This window comes from Mus musculus, chromosome 8, assembly GCF_000001635.26.
Source record: "Mus musculus strain C57BL/6J chromosome 8, GRCm38.p6 C57BL/6J".
Lineage (NCBI taxonomy): Eukaryota > Metazoa > Chordata > Mammalia > Rodentia > Muridae > Mus > Mus musculus.
The window spans coordinates 125,034,484-125,055,231 of NC_000074.6; the positions used below are offsets into that span (position 1 = coordinate 125,034,484).

At 47.4% G+C, this 20,748-nt stretch overlaps 1 protein-coding gene across 4 annotated transcripts in view; it reads left to right on the forward strand.

Annotated features, from left to right (window-relative positions):
* The first annotated feature begins 14,283 nt into the window (after positions 1 to 14,283).
* The window catches only part of Disc1 (disrupted in schizophrenia 1), a 216,377-nt gene continuing 209,912 nt past the window's right edge, over positions 14,284 to 20,748 (forward strand). For 2 of the 4 annotated variants that reach the window (NM_174854.2, NM_174853.2), the window contains exon 1: positions 19,712 to 19,801. In NM_174854.2, coding sequence (NP_777279.2) covers positions 19,747 to 19,801 — 55 coding nt within the window. In that variant the 5' untranslated portion in view covers positions 19,712 to 19,746. Of the gene's footprint in view, positions 19,802 to 20,748 lie in introns of all 4 variants that reach the window. The other 2 variants (XR_003947282.1, XM_011248388.3) reach the window with 2 other exon arrangements.

The window sequence follows — 20,748 nt, forward strand, 5'->3', positions numbered from 1 at the left end:
TTTTCCTCCCTTAAGCCCCGAGACAAGATGTCCTAGTGGTATGACTCAACCTGAAATGTAGTCAGGGACTTCCCTTGTGTCTCTGTGGTCTGCATCCTCTCTCAGTGCCTCCCCGGGTTGCCTGGTTTCAGATATGGTAGGGATGCTCCAGAAGTGGACGTCCTTGTGTTCTCTCAGGTTAAAATGAGCTCCATCTGCTCACAAGAAAGACATCCTTCACAGCACTCGGACTCAGACTCAGACTCAGATACCTCATCCCACCCCGTCCAGGGCTAACAGGGAAACACTAGAAAGCCAGGCTGTCAGAGGAGCACAGAAATGGCCTGTGGCATAATTAGCAGCGCCCCCTGCAGGCGACCGAGCACCACTGCCCCTGCTGTGTTCTTTGTGCAGTGGGCGGCTTGAGGGCTCAGTCTAAATTGTGTGTGACAGCACCATCTGCTTTGGTGGCCTTTCTGTTTATCACAAAAAGGAACTGGTTCAAGGGCTGGCAGAATGGAACCTCACAACCAGCATCCCTGAAGCCCACACGGTAGGAAGAGAGAGACTGGTCACGGGGCCCTATGGCAAGCCCTTCCCCACTGCAAACTAAATAAATAGAAACGTAATTAAAAAAAAATAGGAGAAAGCAAGTCAGGCTCTCATGGCAAGTGGGTGACTGAATTTTGAAATGAAAGTGGATTATTTCTTTTCAGTTGTGATTTCTTGTGCCTCTTAAATGCGTGGTGTTCACAGAGAACCTGGGAGTCTTGGTCACCCTCAAAGGAGATCGACACTTAAGTGAGAGATTGGCAGAATGGCTCCACACTCCTTTCTGTCTAAAGAGACTCACGTTAGAGTGGAAGACAAGTGGATTGAAGTGAAAGGGTGGAAAATAGATATCCCATGCAAACAGGACCCAAGAGAGAATCTGATTGGTCTCTGAGAGCAGATACAATAGACCTAATCTTTATTTAGCTGCAAACAGAGAATAGCATTTTATAATAAGTTCAATCCAATAATTATAGAACAGCTCAAAGGAAAAATGCTAATAAATGGGGTGTGTGCGCGCGCGCATGTGTGCGCGTGTACATGTGTGTGTGTGTGTGTGTACGTGTGTGCATGCAGGTGCATATGTACATACATGTGCATGTAGTGGCCTATGTAGTCCAGGCTGGCCACAAACTCATAGCCTTCCAGCCTATGGGGTTTTACACAGCCATGTCCAGTCTTATATTTTTTAAGACATGTAAATCCCACTGAGCAAATGTCTCCCATTGTGTCCTTTGCTCCATTAACAGGATCACTTTTTAATTTGGAGATTAGAAACTGGTTATTCCCTGGATATACAGAGTCTATGTTTCAGTAGAAATGTGCTTTGTAGTTCATAATTTACCATCATGATGGTCAGGGACATATTGTACAGGATCCCATAAAATAAGCACCTGCTAGTGGTGTCACCTGGGTTTATAAGCAAACTGTACACAAACAGCAACACTGCCCCTTGACACCTCTCAAAATGTGGGTCAAGTGAGGGCCAGCTCTGTGCCATCTCAGCATTCAGGTTAAAGGTTTTTGTTTTTGTTTTCTGGAAGAAGTCTTAATTTGTAACTTTTCTCAGTAATCTAGAAAAACAAAGTTGCATCCTTCCTATTGTGTGTGTTGCTTTAAAAAGCATGATGGCAGGAGCAGTGGAGAGCTGGCGAGCTGGTGCAGCAGTTAAGAGCACAAATGGAGATTAATTAAATATTGTGAGACCGAGGAAATAGCCCAGGTAGAGCTATTGCTTAGCACGTGCAAGGCCCTAAGTTCAGAAAACCAAGAAACCAAAACCAAAACCATGACAGAACAACGCCCAGGGAACATGAAACACTGAGTCCAAGAACAACTTCCATTCTCTGCCTGCCTTGTCTGCTTAACACAGGCATGTGTTCATAAAACACATAACACATATACAATCACACTTGCATGTGCACACACAAAGCGTTTCTCTGGGACACCTATTAGTACGTCCATGTGTGTGTGACTAAAGAACAGCCACTCCAAATGGCAGGATCCTGATGGCAGGGATCCGTCAGGAAGGAAGAGCTGGGTTACCCTACTTAGAATCAACGCTTTGGGGCTGTGATCATGGGGTAGGTGAGGGACGCACTGTGAGCTCTAATAATTACCTTAAGAGTTGCTCAGGAAACAGGGCTTTAGGAATAGCACATTTCCCCCTCTCTTTGTAATGTATATATTTTATAAATTAGGGGTGTGTGTGTGTGTGTTTTCCTCCTCTTAACTCTGTCATAGGGTATGGTGTTTTCATTTAGACTTCAAATTGTTGGATGTCAAAGGCAAACTATTGCCTTGAAGGAGTGGGCACCATAGCAATGGACCTATCAGGTAGAGATCTCCTTCTTGTCCCCCTTTCTCACCCATGGCATCAAGGACAGGTGCAAACCTCATGTGTAAACACAGTATATTTAGAAGTTCCACTGTGCACCAAGTGTGTGAGCACAAAAGACCAAATTGCTAGACTGTACGGTGGTGTCTGTTGGTTGGTTTTAGCCCCTTGTAGTTCCTGCAAAGGGGCTGGAGTCTTGGGGACACAGCTGTGTGACTTGCTTGCCTTCAGTGTTCCACCTGCATTGGAACAAAGGGACCCCAGATGACCAGCAAAGGCTGGCATGAGCAGATGGCATACGTGAGGGTTCGCAGGAGCCTCTCTGTTCTGCCGCTCACCTGCTCAGGCTGCAGGCAGCAGAGGTTATGACCTGGGCTTCCTGCAATTTCTGCAACCCCCCGACTTCCTGCCCTTGCTGGCTGCGATCCCAGCCTTCCCTTCCTCCAGCCCTTCCACTGTTTGGAAGCACCTGTGTTAAGTCCTTTCCTGAGCGGGCTACCCAAAGTGCGCTCTGTTTTCCTAAGTGAGCATGACAGCAGGCTGCCCTTGTCAGACTAGAAATACAACTGGTCTTAGGCATAACCAGGAAGGTGTAGATTTCAGGACTTTAGTGTCCCTGTATCAAGTGGGCCAAGATCTGATGTTCAAGAAGGCCGCGTAGATGTGAGAGAATGGGTTCAGGCCGCACCATTCTGTTTCCCATCTTCACGTTGGGATGGCCACATGCAGAAAACAGCTTATCTGACCTCATACTGACCATCTGCACCCTGTGGAGCACAGGACCCTCTCTGTCTGCATACTGTTGAGCTCAGTCCTCGGTTCCTAGTTGAAATGCCAAAGAAATCAATAGCCAACTTGAATAAAGGTCAGTGACTTCAAAGAGGATACAAACAGATGAAAGCAGGATGTCACCGCAAGACCTGTGTAAGAAAGTCAGCATCACGGGTGGGAAAGTTATGGAGGATATTGAGATTTTGAAACACACACACAAATACACACACAAATACATAGATACAGGCACATACACATTTACACATTTGTATACACAGACATACAGATACACATTTACACATTGGTAGATGTACATAGACACAGATATGCACATACACACTTAACATACATGCTATAAACATGCAGATATACATACGCACACATACCTTAATGAGACACGTTATCATGATGACAGACAGAGCTTGTTTCTGAGTCTTCACAATAGACTGTCGTTAACCTGATTCTTCTCACTTACGGCGTCTCTGGAGGCTGCTCTCATCCCCCATTATCCCAGAAGTCTGCCCTCTTTCCAGTAGTTTTCTGATTAGATCGTCCTCCTTCACCCTGACACATATATACTGTCTGCATTGACATATCCTAGATACATGTAAAATATGTATGCACACGCACAGTTGTACACAGAAATAGTTATTGCTAATTAAGGGTTAGGATTTTGTACTAATGCATTTTTTTTTTCATCAGAAGAGATTCACAGATAGATGACTTTATGTGGTAATCAGTGTGCTTACACAGCTGACCTCTACCGTCCCAGGCGCTGTGAAGTAGCAGGATCTGCTACAGCGTGTTAAGGGGTATACACCATTGTTTGTTAGCTGGGTACTGTGGCTCGCACCTTTAATCCCTGCGCTTAGGAGGAGGAAGCAGGAGGATTACTGTGGATCCGATGCCAGCCAGGCTAAAGAATGAGACTTTGTCTAGAACAAACAAAAATAATTAATAAAAAATCTGTATTATTGTAAACAACACCGACACAGATATTCTCATAAATGCATCTGACCTTATTTTCTTGACGCAAGTCACGGAAGGCCAAATAGCCAGGTGACACGAATGTTTTTGTTACCTAACTGAAAAATTGGATTTCTTCAGAACACTTAGGAGCCAGATTCCCTCTTTTAAAGTCATTGTTCCGCAGATAAGTGTTTACAAGCAAGCGTCTCTCCCCAGTTCGTCACCCCTGTCACCACTAATGGGAAGCCTCCCGCGTGCTCCAGAGCATCAGTACGTGCTCAGGGGGAGAGAGACGCCCTGTGATTACTTTCCAACATGGGAAGCAGAGCGTGTGTCTCGGACCAGAGGCCCCGTTTGCCAGCACCCAGCCCCATCCTGACTAGAGGAGTATGACATTAACAGATGTGAATTACTTAATCCTCATCAGCACAGTGTCAGGTGACAGTGTTACCACGGGGGTCATTAGAATGGAAGCACAGAACCCTCCTGGCGTGGGCCAGCGGTGGAGAACAGTGCTTCAGCCCTGCGTTCCACACACGGTCTACCCAACAGCTCCTTTGGCTGTTCAGAGACGGGCTGCACCAGAAGCCTGTAAGATGGAATGGGCACGTACAAGCATTTTGCGGAGTTCTCTCTTAATACAAAATTAATAGCTTAAAGCTCTCTAGCTTGAAAACCTTGACGGGAGACATGAAAGAAAGATCCCCAGCGAGAAGTTCATCTTGCATTGGGTGTCTCGTGGCACTGCGATTGTAATTATGTACAGGCGTGCACTTACCTTCAGATACTCACGTTCCTGCATCTAGGAGGAGACACCACCAAATGCTGTACAGTTAACAATTTTAAAAGTTAAAAGGAGAAATCTTGCTGGGCCTAGTGACACACACCTTAGTTCCAGCACCTGGGAGGCAGAGGCAGGGTGTGAGTTTGAGACCAGCCTGGTCTACAGAATGAGTTCCAGGACAGCCAGAGGTTCACAGAAACAACAAACAAACAAACAAACAATGGGGATGGATGGATAGGTAGGTAGGTAGGTTGAGATGGTTCAGCAGTACCCACATTGTGGATGGAGAGAACTGATTTCCAGAAGTTATCCTCTGATATTCAGATACCCAGTGTAGTGCATATGGTACATATGTGCCTCCACAGAAATAAAACATAAAAGAGAAAATGCAGTATGAATCTTCACAACTGAGCAGCAGATCGCCCACGAGAGCAGGTGCTGCGTGCTTGTTGAACCTGCCAGGCTTGTAAGCATCCTTGGACTTTTCTCACGTTGTAAACTTCGCTCAGTTGTATAAAAGTTGCCTCCTTTAAGTTGAGTAGAGACAGGGATGGAGAGAGGGCGTCATGATGAATCTTGGAGTTAAGGAGAGGATACTAACAGGCATCCATCTGTCCAGGTGAAAAGCTCAGCTGAGGCATTATACATTATACATTATACAGGACATTATACACCGTGGTCCATGTCTCTTGTCACGTTAGACTGAACACGATGTCTACTCCCCACCCAGATCTCTCCACTTTACCTCATTTATTCCCACCACGTTAACTTTGTTTTGTTTTGTTTGCTTGTTCGATAGACAGGGGTGAAGTGGAAACTTAAGGGTTCTTTGCAAAGTCAGACGTGTTAGATGTTTTGCTGGGGCAAACATGTAAAAGTTTTCCTGAAGTAGACATAGGTGAAAGACTAAGGCAGACTCATGAAGGAACGTTTCACTGAGGCAGACACAGGAGAGAGGATGTTCTGTTAGAGCAAACACGTGAAAGGACACAGGATGAAGGATTCTTCACTAATGACGCACATGTTTTAGTTCGCCTTACATTGCGTAACTGAGCTGCATTCGTCAGGACTCCATAGAGAGAAACACACTAAAAATCTGGTGGTGTCCTGCATTCCTCCGTGGCCTCTGCATCAGCTCCTGCCTCCACGTTCCATGCCTTGTGTGAGTTCCTGCCTTCAATGTGTTTGATGATGTAACTGTTGTCATATGAAATAAAAATAAACCCTTTCCTCTCCAAGTTGCTTTGGGTCATGTTGTTTCATTACAGCAACAGTGACCCCGACTAAGACACACACTAAAGAATCATTCCTGCAAAGCTGACGTAGAGGTCAGCCTGAGGCCAGTACACTGCGCATGCCCAACCCCCACCACGGCTGCCACTGGCTTTGTACTTGCAAGAGGCGGACATTTCTTTCTTTGAGCCCCAGCTTCCCCTCTGTACACACTCTTCATCCTGAGCTAGCCTGGGTCTCAGAACGATGATGGTCAGCCTGCATCCCAAATAGACACATAACGCTGTTCAGATTGCAGGGTATGGAGGAGCCAGGCATGGGCAGGAGTGATGGGGAAGATCTATGACACACAGAAGGCAAACCTGTGGGCAATAACTAGCCTGTGCCATGCCGGCTGGTGGAGGCCAGAGTCAAGGCTCACAAGGACACTTCCCCATCATGAGCCTGGTCGCCCAAAGGACAGCAAAGCGTTTCCTAGTGTTGCATAGTCACACCACAGGGCCTTTCATTTGGCCTGGAACTCATCAAGTCGTCAAGGCTGGCTGACCTATGGCTCCAGGTCACTGTGTTTCCCCACTCAGAGAGCTTTAAGGCGCTAAGTCTTAAAGTAGACATTCTGCTGTAACTGTCCAGGAAGGGCTGTTTTAGATTAGGCAGGGTTGATTTTTATCATACCATCCATTATGCATAAGGGAGAGAGGGCGTGCTGACCGGGTAAGGTTTGCAGGAAGCTGTTGCCCTCAGCCCGTCTTTTCATGGATTGCAACCAGCCACACCCCCAGCTTCCCTCAGATCACTCAGACTCACAAGGCTGGGAATCCCTGCCTTCTTCTGTCAGTTGCATTGCATATGAAGAATCCAAACAAAATGGATCACTCAAGGTTTGGCACTAGTTAAAGTCATTCGGATTTATTTTAATCAAAACCAAAGGTCACTAGAAGCTGCTGGGGAAGGACAGCTGGGTTCCCAAATGCCACTGCCAGGGAGCAAGGACTTCACCCTTCTTCATGATTCTAGCACCTGGTTCCCAGCTGTGGTGCAAGCCTGTGTTCCACGCCAGGGTGTTGTAAGGAGGCAGGGCTTCCAGGAGCATAGCCTGGGGGTGGTTTCAGACAGATCCCCAGGACAAGATGCTGTGTTATTTCTGTGGTGTGGCTAAGTGGAGATGAAGTTCTGTGTGGGGTATGCCTGAGTGCTTGCCCAAATCAGCCAGTCCTGACTGTGACTTCTGAGAATGAAGGATTTTTAACAGCAAGACCAGAAGAATGGGCTAGAGAGAGAGTTGTGGTGTGGGCGAGTTAGAGCCTAGCCTTGTAGACGCTAGAGAAAGTCTAGTCTGTGTTCCATAAAGTTTGGCAATTACGCAGGAAGAGACTGTAGAACATTGACCCCCCCAAAGATGGTTATGAGATGGTCACCAGTCACCAGTTAACATGACCAAGTTTAACTTTCACAGATTTGGTAAATTTGGAATTCTAGGGAGAATCCTGAGGAGATACTGACCTGGACAAAAAGCTTTCTCAACTACTCTATGACACGGATGTCTGGTGCTTGTGCGGTTTTCATACGACAGAAATATCTAGAGGCCTGGCTGGTGTGTGTGTGCGTGTGTGTGTGTGTGTGTGTGTGTGTGTGTGTGTGTGTATGTATGTATGTATGTGTGTTTGTGTGTGTGTATGTGTCTGTATGTATGTATGTATATGTGTGTATGTATGTATGTGTATGTGTGTGTGATTTTTTTTTTTTTAAATCAGAGTCACTCACTCCATCTGCCTCAGCCTTTTGAGTGCTGGGAGTACAGGCACGGACCACCACACCCAGATCTTGTCCATTTAGTATGTGTGAGCATGTCTGTGTTTATGCATATGTGTTCATATGCATAGATACAAATGAGTCAGCCAGAGGTGGTTCCTGGAACCTTTGTTTCTTGTTTTGTTTATCTGTTTTGAGACAGGGTCTTACTATGTAGCCCAACTGTCTCGGAACTTACTATGTAGATCAAGATTGCCTGGAGCTCATAGAAATCCTTGGTTGCAGAGATTAAAGACTGCAGCATGACCTCTGGTTTAACACCCCCCCCCTTTTTTTTTTTTGAACTAAGATTCTTCACTGGCCTGGGGCTGTCGAGGTGGGCTAGGCTACCTAGAAGACGGATCCACTGTCTGTTTGCACAGTGGGATTACAAGCATGGCCAAACAAGATTGGCATTTTGTTGTTGTTGTTGTTTTGTGTTTATGTGGTGCTTGGGGGGCAAGCTCAGGTCATCACACCTGCACAGCAAGCCCTTTACTAACAGAACCAGTTCCACTGCTTCTGCCTCCTCCCCGTCCCCCCATCATCCCTACCCCACAGTCCCCCAGCTAGTTATGAAAGGGAAGAACTCATATGAAAACCTGGAGATAGCTGTGTGTGGCAATTCACACTTTTAATCCCAGTACGTGGGAGCCAGAAGCAGGACGATCCGGATCTCCGTAGCTAGTTCTAGGTTAGTACTTCTATAGTGAGACCTCGCCTAAAACAATAACAACAAACATAACCTGCCTCCCCCCCAAAAAAACAAAAACCCAAACCTGAAGGTACGAGTGATTCAGAGATGTCTGATGGTGCTTTTAATCACCCTGCAGTTAACTTTTTTGAGTAAGGAAGAACACGAAATGAATGTGTTCATGCAGACATAAATTTATTTCTAATTCCGTCCTTCTGCCTTTCCTGTTCACAAATGCGGCCTCTTTGCTTGGGGTCTCCACTAAGCCCGACCAGCCTCCTGGGGCACAAAACCCCTTTCTTCTCTGTACTTGCTGGTTACTATGTAGTTTTACAAGTATCATTCAGCAAACAACAGGCCACAAACATCCCGGAGTTCAAGATCCTCATGCAGTCAGATGGAGGTTCCGAAGGGACATGGGTGAGTCCTGCTTATTCTTGTGCTCCTGATGTCACAGCCCTAGGGCACATACAGAAGTGATTCCCTCTGGAGTTCCTAAAGCCAGCTGCCACGCAACAGCCCTGGCCTGTCAGGAAAGGGATGGCGGCACCCACATGGGTAGGCCCAGTATTAACTTAAACCGATGGAATTTCTATGGCCCTGTGATTTTTTTCTTAAAAATCTTTACAGAATTGTTCCTAACACACTGTGAGAGCAGCCAAAAGCATCCGCAAGTCAGGGATACTCAGCACGGTGAACTGCGTTAGACCGGGGCAGGATCCAGCTGGGCTCATATTTGAGCCTCAAATACCAACATCAAGCCACAGGGAGCAAGATTCACCAGCACCCCCACCCCCGCACCCCCCACCCCCCAGCTCCCGGGATGCTGTAATTAAGAAGCACAAGGACAAGAGACCAGCAAACGTTCACATCTGGTTTTTATCTTAAGTGTGTTCCTTTGTCTCATCATTATGGAAAAAAAAAAAAAAAACCCGGAAAAATCTTGAAAGCTGGTTAGCTCCAAATTTACTTTAGCAAAGAAGGCCAAAGAGTTTTGATGTCAAGTTTTCTTTGTTCCATTGCCAAGCTGGTGTTTGACCTCTCTACGTAACTGGGGTATCATTTCTTTGCATATGACCTCTTTCCTGGAACGGGGACCTGCTCCTTCACGTGGGAGAAGCCCCTGACAGCTCAGACGAGCCTTCAAGAGCCCTGGGGGATTCCTCCATCACTGTGCCGCTCAAGCCCGCTGCTCACTGATCTCCAGCCTCCTTGGAAGGAAGTGTGCGACCACATGCATTTCCCTCCAAATTAACACATTTGTTTAAAAAAAAAACAAAACAAAACTCGAATTTCCTGCCCAGTTTTCATACTTTAACACATGCACTTTTCTGTGTTCTTAACTTCTTTGTTGTGTTTAAGGATATGTTAAGTCAGGCATGGTGACTTGTGCCTGGAATCTCAGTTCAAGATGCTGAAGCAGGATTGTGACTTTAAGGCTGGTCTAGGTATCATTCAAGAACTCTCTCTCTCTCTCTCTCTGTGTGTGTGTGTGTGTGTGTGTGTGTGAGAGAGAGAGAGAGAGAGAGAGAGAGGCACAGAGACAGAGAGACAGAGAAAGAGAAACAAAATTTTTTTTTTTACTGTAGGTAAGACATATTAATTTAAAATTATCAGTTTATTGCTCACTTTTCTTGCAAAGATCAACATGTGACTTAAGACTGGGAGGGAGTTTTGTGAGCGAAGTGGCTACTACCTGGCCTCTGGCACAGAAGTTGGTTAGCTTTTCTTTCCTGGTCTAGAGATTGGCCCACGTTGCTCTGCTCTGGAGGAAGAGGCAGGCCTCTCTCTCCCAGTTGTCTCCTTTCTTTGTGGTACTAGAGTCAGTGGCTGAAGGCTCTCTACTTCTCTGAACTTTCATGAGCAGCTGTTTACCTTCAGCCCCATCCTGCTCCCAAGGAAGGCGAGCCATTGGTGCTGAGGCTCTGCACACAATGATCTGGAGGCCAGATGCCAGCACGTGGAGAGAGGACCCAGGAAAAGTCATGACCTCCTGTAGCTGATCTTCTGCTACTTTGTGGCTTCTTTTTTCCATCTTTCTCCACCTTTTTTTCTCTCAACATTTCAACTCCTTAACACTGGAGAAGAGAGGAAAAAAAGATAGAGAGGAAAGGAGAGAGATCCCTGAAAAAAGCCAGGGGTCAGAAAGAGTGACATCATAATTAGACTACTTCCTGGTGATTAGGGGCATTGAGTTCCTTGGGGCAAATTTGATTTTCCACATCAGGATACCTAATTATTTCTTCCTCCTCCTCCTCCTCCTCCTCCTCCTTCTTCTTCTTCTTTTTTTTTTTTTTTTTTTTTTTTTTTTTTTTTTTTTTTTTTGAGACAGGGTTTCTCTGTGTAGCCCTGGCTGTCCTGGAACTCACTTTGTAGACCAGGCTGGCCTCGAACTCAGAAATCTGCCTGCCTCTGTATCCCAAGTGCTGGGATTAAAGGCGTGCGCCGCCACCACCACCGAGCTACCTAATTTCTTCTTGTTTCTTCTTTGTGCACAACTACTTAAGAAACCCCAACTAACATCAACAAACCAACAACACACCTTGCCTCTTGGGCTCTAGCATTTATATACAGTCTGAAAAGTCCCCAGAATTCCAAATGTCATGCAATCTTGAAAACTATGCATCTGACAAAATCACACCCCTTCTAGAGCATGAGGCAAATCACAGTCAGCTGCTGAGGACGATCTAAAGCAGCCCCACATCCCACACCTGGGATTAAAACAAAACCACATTCTTACAGCATTTCTGTGTTTTTAAAAGAAAACCAATCCCAAAATTGTCACTACAATCTCCCAGCAACTCCTGTAAGGAAAGGTCACAGGGGTGGATGCTGCCTGATGCAGGATTTTTTTAGTTAACTTCTGCCTCCTTGTGGCTACTTCTGAGAAACCCTGTCCCTTTTATTCATTTAAAAAATATTTTTATGTAAGCAAAACAAATTGTATTAAAATATTTTTATATTAGCAAAAAAGAAAAAAAAAACCTTGTATTTGTTAATTCATGTTTTCTTTTAAAATGTTAAGAGGAAAACAACACCCTATCAGGAAACAACACCCTTCAGGATGGATTTTGCAGCAGGCCCTTATGTTTTAGTCTGTCTTCTGCCTTATTTGAATTTTGAAAATAATATCTGAGTGTAGTAGCTCACTCTCTTAGGTCTAACACGTGGAAGCATAAACAGATGGACTTCTGTGGGTTCGAGACCACCCCCCCCCCCCAATAAAAAAACCTGCACTGAGTGTGTGAACTAGCAGAACCACTGTGAACCACTGCGCCCCTTCTCTTTCTAGGGCTGGAAGTTTAATTCCAGTGCTTGGGAGGCAGGCAGGGGAATCTCTGAGCCTGGTTTACAGAATGAGTTCCAGGACAGGAAGGGGCTACACAGAGAGAAACCCTGTGTCAAAACAAAACAAAACAACAACCCAAAACCAAACCAAACAAAAACCCATGTTTTTTTTTTTTTTGTCCTGTTAGTTTCATATGATACTACTACTATAATATGCATTTAAACATTAACAACTTTAAGGAATCCTATATGAAGATAGAAGGGGCTGGTGAAATGGCTTAGTAGGCAAAGTCCGTTGCTGTTTAAGTCTTCAAGTCTATAGCTGGTCTGTGCTACTTTGTGGGTTCTTCTTTTCCTACCCTTTATCTGCCCTCTCATTTCACCCCCTAACGTTAGACAGGAGAGAAAGAAGAATAGAGGGGAGAGAGGAATTAGGAAAATCCCTGAATCTGATTCCCTTCCTTTTGTTTTTTTTTTCCCTTGACCAGCTACTAACAAACCTCAACCATTCCCTAGATTACCAACAACCTCTGACCACACCTCTCAGGAGCCCTAGCATTTCTGCACCCTCTGAAAAGCTCCTAGAATCCCAAACACCACACAACTGTAGACGTTCTGCAGTTAGCAAAGCCATCTTCTTCTAGTGCAGGAGGCAGGTCACAGTCCAATGTCACAGTTCAATGTCACAGTCCGATGTCACAGTCCAATGTCACAGTCGGAAGCCGCTGCACTTCCTACACCGGGGATTAAAACAAAAGCACATTCTTATAATATTTCTTTTTTTTTTTTTTTGATGAAACCAAAATTCTAGATTTTTAAAAAAATGTCACTCTATAAATCTGATGGCCTGAATTCAATCCCTGGCAAAGTTACCTCCTCTCCACATTAATTGTTTAGCACATAGGCCCAACCCTACAGCCAAATAAATGTAAAAAATTACACACGCACACATACACACACATATATACATACACATATACTCACACATATACATATAACATACTCATACATAACACAAAACACACATATACACTACCCACATACAAATATATACTTACATATACACCCACCCACACACATACAAACATTTACACATATACACCCCATACACACACTCACACATATACATAATATATAATTATACTTGCCCACATACAAATATACATTCACACATGCACACACACATACACACACCCACATACACACATATGCACATACATACATACATACACATATACATACATACATCTCATATACACACATATACACATACACCCCCACCCCCACATATACACATATGCACATACATACATATATACATACATACATCTCATACACACACTTATACATACACACATATACACACACACCCACCCACCCACACATACACACACATATACACCCTCCACATGCACACATATACATACATACACATACATATATACACTCACACATACACACATATACACCCCCACATGCACACATATACATACACACATACACCCCTCTCACATACACACATATACATATACACTCACACACACATATACAGCCCACATGCACGCATATACATACATACACACACACACACACACTCACACATACACACACATAAGCAAAAAACTTAAAAGTACAAATAGGGACTTTTTTGTGTTTGGGGAGCTGAGGCAGGAGAATTACTTTGAGTTGAAGGCCATCTTGGGATACATAATGAGATTTAAGCCAGCCTGGGTTAATAGGGTAAGATACTTCTTTGAAAACTCCAAACCAAACAGCTAGGGTAAGTTTTGAAGGAGTTTAAGTTTTGACAATTATGGTAAAGGGTACTACATACCAATGAGAAAGAGTAAGGAGATATCTAAAGTGATTGTTGTTAGACAACCTTATTTTTTTAAAAAGATTTATTTATTTATTTATTTATTTATTTATTTATTTATTTATTTATTTATATGTATCTGAGTAAACTGTAGCTGTCCAGATGGTTGTGAGCCTTCATGTGGTTGTTGGGAATTGTATTAAGACCTCTGCTCGCTCCAGTCAACCCTGCTTGCTCCAGTTGGCCCTGCTCGCTCAGGCCCAAAGATTTATTTATTATTAAATCTAAGTACACTGTAGCTGTCTTTGGATGTACCAGATCTCATATGGATGGTTGTGAGCCACCATGTGGTTGCTGGGATTTGAACTCAGGACCTTAGGAAGAGCAGTCAGTGCTCTTACCAGCTGAGCCATCTCAGCAGCCCTAGACAACCTTATCTAACTCAGAAGATACGTGAGACTGTAAATCTACTTCTCAAACTTTAACGGGTGCAGCCGTTCACATTTCCCAGGATTCTTCAGTCATCTGTCAATGCTTTGTGTGTCCTTGCTAATCCTCTTCTCTAGGAAGTCCTCAGCAGGGCCTCTGCTCTGGATGTGCTCTTACAGACTTCTCAACTCACAATATTTTTTTTAATTATGTATTTTGTTTATTTTTATTTTATGTGTCTGGGTGCTTTGCCTGCGTGTAAGTCTCGGCACCGTGTGCACACAGTGCCTTTGGGGAACAGAAAGTGACATTGGAACCCCTGCACCTGGAGTTACAGATGTCACTGCCATGTGTGTGATAGATAGCTAATCCAGCCCTCTGGAAGAGCAGCCTGTGCCCTTAACCCCTGAGCATCTCTCCAGCCCCTTGGCCACATTTATGTGTCTCTGTGTACTTCCCTAAGAGCTGAGGACCACACAGACTTGGCCCAGGACCTGAGTGTGCTGCCACAGTACCCAGTGAGGTGCCACAGTTGACCTTGACCTTTCTATAACCCTCAGAGAACCACGTGAGCCTCTCCAGGCCTCCCAGGAAAGGTGTTGAAACACAAAGGGAACGCTAGCAACCCTGCCTGAGCTTTTTTTGAGGCAGGATTTCTTGTAGCCCAGGCTGGCCTTAGACCTCCTTTGTAGCTGAAGGTGACTTTAAACTGATCTTTTGCCTTCATCTCCTGAAAGCTGACCTACAGGTGTGTACATCACTGTGCCTGGCTTATGTAGATGGAACCCAGAGCTTTGTCAGACTTCCCGGTGTTAAGCCTTGCTTGGATGGATCACCTCGGAAGGGAGTTGTCTCCCAAGCCTCAGGATATAAAAATATACCAACAGGATGGGTTGACCTGGGCTCCAGCCAGATGGCTCAGATGATGGGGACCTTGCTGAGCATGTCCCCACCACCTGTCATGGCATCAGGCTACAGTTCAAGTCCATGACACGCAGCTGCCTAGGGATGTGTGGTGTAGCTGACTCTCTGACCTGCACTTGTGTCCCAGTGTCATCCTTGGTCATATCTGAGACCTTTCCCAAGTGATTAAGAAACCCTCCAACAACCAGACAAAATCACTGTGGTAAACTGAGGCAGAGATGGGCTAACAGAACTTTGAGTATTGCATCTCTGTGCAGAATACAGCTCAGAAACCCTTCCCCAACAGCCTTAGCCATTTGATGCTCTCCACCCATTCTAAAAGGAAGTGTCCGGCAGAGCCAGGAGATGAGCCTGCACTTGGGAGTGGAGTGGGGTCCGGGGAAGGGTCTGGAGTCCCACATCCTGCTCCACTGCATCATGTTCATCTTCCTAAGACAACACTACAGGACGGCTGCTTCTGTGATGTGTTAGCTCAAGCGGGTGTGGTGTCCTTAGGTGTGGCTGTATCTGGTGCTGTTCTAAGCGGGGAAACCACTTCCCTCTTCCAGGCATTCACAGATGAGAGTCTTCAGGTTGTCTGTGCCATTTCCTGGGTTGAGGATAGATTACTCTTCTCCAACTCATTCAAGTTTATTTTATTTTTTAAAAGAAACGATCTCCTTTAGGTGGTTAAATTTTGAAGAATTGTCTAGGCCTTTGACATTGTTTTCTGTGAGTGGCTTTCTTACACCAGCCGGGCAGCGAGCAGGGAATGCCCCAGGCTATCTATCTTGCAGGACCAAGGATGCACAGGGATAGTAAAGCTGCCTCTGGTAACAATCCCAGTTTAGCTAGCACACTCCCACAGGCTTCAGCTGGAGGCTGAGGGGATGAAGAGGGTGAGAGGCTTCTCAAAGAGTTTAGACCCCGGGAGGAAAGTGAATTTATCACCTGCCAGGCCTGGCTCTCACCACCCACCTTGTCTCTTCCCACCCACTGTGGGACACAGCTAGGGGGTGGGGATGCTATGTAGGAAAATGCAGGATATACATGACCGATGTATAGCCTATGGGTCTCACTATGAGAAGTAAATACATGCCATCATTGCCTAGCTCAGACCGTGCATCCGGCCGCCTGGGCACCTACCTTCTGCAGCCTGGTTGCCTGGGTCTGAAGCTCTGACTTACAGTGACCGATCTCATCCAGGGGCACCTGCTGAAGTTTCCAAGTGCTTGCACTTCAGGACAAAGGGCTGCGCCAGGAACAAACTGGGAGAGATGGAGATGGTTTGCGCCCGAGGGGCAGGCAGTTGGTAACGGCAGCAACTGCCTGATGACGTGAACCCTATATAAGGAACTCCTGTGTTAGAAGAAGAGAGCTGTGGATATACAATTTGTATACACAGAGCAACTGCAGGTTTGGCCCATGATGATACAGACTCTGGGCTGTGGCCTTACCTATTAGCCAGTTATTCAAGGCTGCCTCATCTGCGTTCTCCTGAAGAAGAGCAAAGAGCTTCCCAGCAACATTTAAATTACTGATAGAGCCACGACTTCCTTGTGTGCTCTGTAAGCCTTTGTGTGGAGACAGCCACACACCTCAGCATCCAGAACGAGAGTCAGGAGCAGACGGAACCTAAAGGCATCCCTTGTTTGCCTGCAAGTAGCAAGCTGGTCCTCACCTCGGCATTTAGTGTAGATGCAGTTTAGGATGGCTATCCTGCTGACAGAGAGCCCTCACCCCCTGTGTCTAGGTACCGTGGAGGCATGTGACTTCCACTAGGCCCAACAGGATCTCATTCCTGGAGGTTTGGAGTTGGCTCCAAGTGGGTCTCCATGTGGCTGGATTAGACACTTGTGAGGCCAGGAGTAATGAGAAGCAGGAGCTACCAGGAAGGCGGCATCGATACAGCTACTGGGGCCTCTGGCTTCCTCAGGCTGGCTTAGGTCTTTGCAGAGCACCAGACTAGTCCTGCTTCTCTGCCTCTGTGAACTTCAGGGATCCTCAGCAGAACTCCTTGTACGTGACTTGGGTTGTATTGATTGTGGTGAGTTGCAGTTAAGAACCTTAATTAATGTGGCGTTACCCACCAGGGGGAGGGGAGCACCACAACACTGGCTGTCAGGGAGTGTGAAGTAGGATGCACACACCTTCCCAATGGATCCTCAAAGGTGAACAGGAGTGCCTCTCAACTCCTGGGTCCAAGGATCCAGCCAGTCACACTGGATGATGATTTCCACAACATACAAACGGCCCCTCCAGGGACTGTACTTTCCTGGGGCTGTAATGGAGACTCCAGAAGGGCATTCTACTGTCTGGCAATGTTATCACGATAGGGACTGCTGTGAGTGTGGCCTGTTGTCATGGTGCTCTACTGTGATGCTTGAACTCTGGGAGCAGCGGAGCATGGCACACCGTAACAGTGGACAGGGGTCTCTGCAGGGACTCAGGTATTCATAAAACACACAAATAAATGTAGTCCAGGCTGGCTTTGAACTTGTGGCAGTAAATCTCCCAAGTGCTGGGATTACAAGGCATGAACCAAGGGCCATGGGATTTGGCATGAATGCCCTATGAGAGAACATATAAGGTCATAGAGCTGCCCCTTGGCTGATGGAAGTGCTTAATGTGAGGAAGCAAGCACTAAGAAGCTGGCTGACCACCAGGGGGCAGTGCTGTGTCCTAGACTCTGTGTTGGTCTTTCCTGCCAGGCATGGTGGCTACTGTGGCTGGGTGGGCTTGGGTGAATAAAGATCTACTCTGCCGAGCTCACTGCCACATCCATCCCTACCTGCCCTGGCCACCATGCTCACGAACCCATGGGGGTAACAACAGGGCAGCTGGAGAAAGAGGCTGGCTGCTATCCTCAGAACATGCCATCCTCTCTGAGGTCACCTCCTGGTGAGCGCTCCCAGGAGATGAAACTATCTTCACTTTTATGTGTGTGCATCTGTGAGCACGCATGTGTACAGGTGCTCATGAACAAAGTGGCAACTGAGGTTTTTTTTTAATCTGATTCTGATAATTTTGTAAGTTTTAAAACATTCATTTTCATTTTGTGTATGTGTCTGTCTGTCTGTCTGTCTGTCTGTCTGCGTGATGGTGACAGGGATAGCTAGAAGAGGGTGCCTGATTAGTCCTCTGGAGCTGCAATTGCAGGTAGCAGTGAGCTACTCAGGATAGATGCTGTGAAACTGAACTCTGATCCTCTGCAAGAATGCTATGTGCTCTGAACTGTTGGGCCAGCTTTCCAGCCCCTGTTTTAAGACAGTTTATGTTATATATTCAGAGGTATGCCTAGTTATCCTCGGGAGTGAGTCAGGTAGACCTGAGAGTGTTTATGGCAGGCTGGCCAATTCAACTGTATTTACTACGGAGTGCCTCCTGAGGAGGAGAGGCGTTCCATTCGTTTTAGCTGACCACTTCAGATCGATCGCAGGCCATCACTGAGGGGAGTCAAGGCAGGAACCTAAGGCAGGCCTGCTTGCTATAGCACACAGCATTAACCTCCAATGGAGAGCTCACTTCACTGCCAATCAGGTATAGCAGGAACCACAGAGGACGCTGTTTGCCAGCTGGCTCGTAGATGGGCTTCAGCTCACTTAGCTTTCTTGGATAGTTCGAAACCTAGGTAATGGTGCCGCCCACAGTGGGCTGGGCCTTCGAAGGCCAGTTAACTGTCCAGACCTTTCTTACAGACGCGATACGGGCCAATCTGATCTAGGTAATCATGGACTAAAGCTCTCTGCTCACAGGACCCTAGGCTATGTCACACTGACAGGTAAAGCAAACTAGGATACCAACACAGTGCCTTTTTCAACCCTGTTACCCTACCCACTGCACTAAATCCTGACTCTGCTCATGTCTTTATCAACTTCAGCCGCATCCGCCCGTGCTTACCCGAAGGTTCCTGGTAAGAGGCAACTGCTCTGGCCCACCTTTCCAGCACCTGGTCTTTTTTCTAGGGCCACAGGCTCCTCCCTTCCAGCACGCACTCTCCCAGGCTTCTTCCCACTGCCCCATGCTCCACCCACAGTCAGGTCTCCGGCTGACTCCATGCAGTTCAGTTTTGTAGGTTTATTTTTGCCTCGGGGTCCAGAGGCGAGGTTATGACGGGCCTAACCCCTGACTGGCACTTCCTGTACCCACTGTCCTGTAGCAGGTGCTTTGCTGAAGCAGCCAAAGGGAAGGGATGGGGGAGGTGAGCCAGCTGCCAGGAGCTTGGCACAAGCCAAGGCTTGTGCCGTGCTCCTGGCCAGCCCCGTGCTGCCAGAGATTCGATTCTCAAGTCATTTTTAACAGCTGCTCCCACCCCCCCCGACCTGTCATCTGTCACTTTCCTTCGGCTTCACCGCGACTTGGTAGGAAGAAGTCCCTCTCTTGACCACCCCGCCTTTTACTCCCAGGGTCTGGGAAGCGCCCAGTCTTTCGGTCCCTGGCCACACTGCCCCATCACACTTCCCCTCCTTGGTTTCCTCCAAGTGAAAAGCAAAACTTTCTGCGCTGCGGTCTGGGAGCCGCGAGGGGCGGCGCGCGCGCGCTAGCGAGGGGCCGAGGCTGGAGAGGAAGCGGCGGTCCTGGGCAGGAGGAAGAAGCCAGCCCTCGGCTCGGCCCCCTGCCCGTTTCCCGCCGCCTCCGCGGCCGCCGCTACCACCATCACCACCACAGTCACCGCCGTCCGGGGCGCAGCCGGCCGCACGATGCAGGGCGGGGGTCCCCGGGGCGCTCCGATCCACAGTCCGAGCCACGGCGCAGGTAGGGCCCGGGGTTCTGGAGGAGGGCGAACGAGGCCTGCCGAGATCCGGGCGCACCCTGATGCAGGGGAGGGAAATCGAGGCAGTGAGCGGGGAGTGCAGGGTGCGGGCGGTCGTGTCCCCAGCTCCCACTGCAGCTCCCGTCCAAGCGCGTCCCCGTCCCGAGAGTCCGGCCGCCCTGAGGCGCAGTCGGCGAAGGGCGCGCCCGCACTCCTTCCTTGCGAGGTCCCGGTGGCCGCGAAGGTTTCCGCAGCGCCCAAGTGCAGCTCGATCCCAGGACTCCCTCGGGTGGCCGGCGCAGACGCTGCGGGGACGCGGGGCGAGGTTGAGAGAGGTGTGGGAACTGCAGCCCGCACCTCCCGTGGGGCTGCTCGCCGCCCACTTCCGAGTGTGGACTGTGACGCGCAGGGCAGCGCAGGCTGAGGGGACCCGCTCCATTTCCTCTGTCAGCTTGGGCCACGTACCAACCCCGGTGATGACATCGAGTTAAGTGGGTGGCCGCTTTTCAACCTCAGCAACTCACTGTCAGAAACCCCAAGAAAAGAACGTGATGGCACACGCCTCTTTTCCTAGCACTCGAGAGACAGGAAGACTGTGGAGACTTTCTAATACAATCTGGGCTACAATAGTGAGACTCTATCTCAAAAACCAAAATCAAATCAGAACAATGAAAAATAAAACAAGCACGGAGATCTGCTCCAGACTGGGCTTTGCAGTTTGGGCGTGTGCTGTGCCAAGGAGAGAAGGCAAAGGACTTAGGAGCTTCTTTTGGCTCTTGGAGCCTCAGTTTACCCATCTGTGAAAGGAGCACTAATCACTAGCTTCCCTACCTCCTTAACTGGCTTCTATGAAGACATTTTTGCAATTGGGAGTTGGAAAATACAGGGTTGGTAGGTGGGTGTAGGGTAAGAGTCTTCTGCACCCGCATCCTGGACTCGGGAATGCCTT